Genomic DNA, 3,513 nt, shown 5'->3' on the forward strand with positions numbered 1-3,513 from the left:
AGTCTGCTTTTGAAAAAAAAATTGGTTCCCTGCTCTGCTCGGGGGCCCAGTCACCAACCAGCACCCCACCCTTGGCCGGTGAATCACAGCGCAGGGTCACTCTGGCCTCCACCAGGGGGCGCCCACCACCAACTAGGGGCTGCGAGTTCAGCTTCTAAGAGTACCCAGCAGGGGACAGCCTTCTAGGTCCTGAGAAGGAATTGGGACGCAGACTCGAGTCTAAGGGAGGAGGAGTCGAGGGCCCAAATTGCTGAGTTCTTGGGAAGGAGGAGTCTGGGAGCCTGGACTTGGGTCCTCCAGGGAGCAGAGTGGGGGTCTGAGAAAGGGAGGAGGAGTTTGCAAATGGCACCCGGATTGGTTGGAAGCCCGGCTGGCCAGTGCAGTGGTTTGGTTTGGCCAGAGTCCGTGGGAAACAAGTGGACAGAGCCGGGATTGTTCCCGAAGGGTCTCCCCCTCCTGGGGCCTGGCAACCTCGGCTCTTCCCAGGCCCTGGGGACTTTGGGGCACTGCCCATAGCCCCTCCCGGGCCCCTGTTTTCTACTGGGTTACAGCTGCCTGGTCTCAGGACTGGGAAAGTTGCCCCAAGAGTGCTGAAAGACTGGCTAGGGTTAATGCCAAGCAGATCAGGAGGTGTCCAGGCCGGCTCCCCAGCCCCACCCAGGGCCGCAGGCGCCTGAGGACCCTGCACCCATGGGCCCAGCCCCATTCCCCCTGGGGGCACTGAGCCTCTGTGTTCAAGTGCATCCTGCGCTTTTATTCTTTTTTTTTTTTTTCTTTCTTTCTTTTTTTTTTCCCCAGTAAAGAAGGTTGAACCCATAGGTGTGGTCCGGGCTGGACTTGAACTCATTGTATTCCAGGCTGCCCTCCAACTCATGGCAATCTTCCTGCCTCAGCCTCCTGAGTGCTGGGATTGCATGCGTGTGTCACCATGCCTGGCCTATTTATTACTTGTTTGCTTTGTTTTGTTAGCTCAGGTCTTACTATGAAGTCCAGCCTGCCCATGAACTTGTGATCCTCCTGTGTCAGCCTCCTTCATAGCTGGAGTTACAGGCAAGTATGACCCTATGCTTTTATTATTTATGACAGGGTCTTGCTATGTAGTTCCGGCTGGCCTTGAACTCTCAGAGATTCTCCTGCCTCAGCCTCCTGAGTGCTGAGATTATAAGTGTGCACCACCATGTCCAGCTTGGCCCTGTGCTTTTTACCTACCTTTTCCTACTGCTGGATATCCTCTTCCACTGGGTTAACCACCTCACCCAGGCTGGGGCCCAGTCAGAACCTTCCTGCTCACCACAACCCTGCTGGCAGCACAGTGTTCTCTGAGACCAGCCCCAGCCTGCTCACCTGGTCATCTTGGGATCCATCCTGGGCCCCAACACTAGCTACTGACTGTGGGCATTCCCCGGGCCTGGGTCTCTTCCCTTTGCCCCTGCTCATGGCCTCCAGGGTCTGACACGCTCTCCCGCTTTCTTCTTGCTCCCTGAGGGTTGGGCTTTCTCTGTGGCCTCTCAATGAAGCATTAGTACCTCAGCATATAAGAGGGGATGAGATGACAAAACCTGCTAGAGAGCCAGTTTCACTAACACCATTTGCAGAGGCCCCAGGCCCCAGCTGGCCAGGGGAGGACAGGTCTGTTTTCCCTGCTGCGTCCCCAGGGCTTAGCAGGGCGCACTAATTGCATGGGAGGTGAAAGACTGGCATAGTCAGGGAGCCCAGGCCTCAGCCTCCTGTCTTCCTGGGTCCCCACCACGCTGGGCACTGACTTCCTAAACTTGACAGGGACTTGTGGGTGTCAGTATTCTCTCTGTCACAACACTATGTCAGAAAACTCAGAGGTGGCACATTTCAAGCGTCAAACCAAAAGTTAGGGCAGAGCTCAGCAGCACAGCGTGTGTCAGGCCCTCAGTTTCATAACCAGCACGGGCGAAATAAATACAAAAAAGGGTCACCCTGGGCTTTGCATGATACCAAAGGCCGCTGCGGACTACCTGTGTTGTGATCTGCCGTCCTACAGAGGAGGAAGCCAGACCGCAGTGCAGAGAGGTGACCCCTTGTGTGTCTGATTATTCATTGTCCATATTCATCCCCTCTTTCATTCCCAGGCACCAGGCTTCTGGTCAGGGTCCCTACCTGCAGTAGGTGCTCCCTACAATGCTGGTTGGGCTGAATCAATCCCTCCATGTTGGTTCCTAAGGCCTCAGAAAGGCAGCCACATCAAAGGGAATAAAAGACAGCTGATGTTTTTATTTGTTTATTCATTATTTATTGATAAGATTCAGACCAGAGTTGGAGGCAGGAAGCTGAGAAGTGCTGGGGTAGAGGAGCTTAGTCCCACCTTGGACAATCAGGGGATCCTGGGGGGTGCTGGGGCTTGGGCTCCCCCCTCTCCTGGCTGTCAATCTTCTCCCTGAAGTATTGTCATGATTTGGTCAGTAAAGATGCCTGTGTAAGTGGTGAGGGCTGCCGAGCCTTTGTTGTACATGTCCCTGGAGAGAAAACAGAGGGGTAGTGGAGGAGAGGCCTAGACCCCAGGTCTGAGGGTCTGAGGAAGGAGCTGGGCCTGGACCCTGGGTCTGAGGCAGGAGGCTGAGCAAGGGCTCTTGAGACTCGGATGAAGTAGTCTCCCAGAGGCACAGGCCTACCTGATCTTCTCATCCATGGCGGGCAGGTATGTCTTCTCGTAGAGGCCCTGGGCAGCCGCCTTGGCAGTGTCCCAGTAGCTGGAGAGGGTCTCCTGCACCTGGGCCAGCAGGGCTAAGCTGGCAGGCTCGTCTTCCTGGGTCAGCTGGACACCCTGGACCTCTGCAGAACAGGTGTAAGGGTCAGTGTTAGGGAGCTGAGGGGGCCGTGGGGTAGCCATGGAGATGTGGAAACAGAGGCGGCAGCAGGACCAGAAGGCCTTGCTAGGAAGACATTTGCAGCCCGTCCCCTCCTTGGAGACCCTGCTCACCACATCCCAGCAGCAGCAGCAGCACAAAACACAGAGGCAAGAGGAACCGGGTATTCATGGTGTCGCCAACCTGGAGCACAGAGGAGGTTGTGAGGCAGGGTCAGGGGCACCTGCTGCTGGGTCCTGTCCCTCAAGTAGCGGCTGAGACCTGCTCCATCTCCCCCTTCTGCCTGCTGTGCGTCCCTCAGACGCTGCCTGGAATGACATGTAGTCTGTTCCTAATTTTGACAACTTATTTATACTTTAATTTTCTGGAGGAGGGAACAAGGGCTTGAGTCCAGGAGTGTTCTGCCACTAAGCTACATCCCTGGGGCTCATCTTACTTTTGGTAGGTTTTTTGGCAGCACAGTGAAGAGATAGGAAAGATAAAAGCCTTTAGGGTTGGGGCCAGGGAGATGGCTCAGTGGAATAAGCACTTACCTGGCAAGCACAAGGGCCTGAGTTCAATCCCCAGTTCCACAAAGAATAACAAATAAGCCTTTAGGGGCTGGGGAGATGGCTCAGTGGAATAAGTGCTTCCCTTGCAAAGGCCTGAGTTCAATCCCCAGTTCCGCCCCCCCCCC

The 3,513-nt window shown here is 55.3% G+C and overlaps 1 protein-coding gene across 1 annotated transcript in view; it reads right to left on the reverse strand.

The window, feature by feature from the left end:
- Window positions 1-2,235: 2,235 nt before the first annotated feature.
- Window positions 2,236-3,513, reverse strand: part of Apoc2 (apolipoprotein C2) — a 3,798-nt gene continuing 2,520 nt past the window's right edge. Inside the window, exons 2-4 of the mRNA XM_004644320.2 lie at window positions 2,951-3,020; window positions 2,643-2,802; window positions 2,236-2,486 (exon numbers count right to left, since the gene is read on the reverse strand). Of these exons, the coding sequence (XP_004644377.1) occupies window positions 2,396-2,486; window positions 2,643-2,802; window positions 2,951-3,008 (309 nt within the window). The 5' untranslated portion in view covers window positions 3,009-3,020 and the 3' untranslated portion in view covers window positions 2,236-2,395. The remainder of the gene's footprint in view (window positions 2,487-2,642; window positions 2,803-2,950; window positions 3,021-3,513) is intronic.

The sequence above is a fragment of the Octodon degus genome, unplaced genomic scaffold (assembly GCF_000260255.1).
Source record: "Octodon degus isolate 3935 unplaced genomic scaffold, OctDeg1.0 scaffold00197, whole genome shotgun sequence".
NCBI lineage: Eukaryota > Metazoa > Chordata > Mammalia > Rodentia > Octodontidae > Octodon > Octodon degus.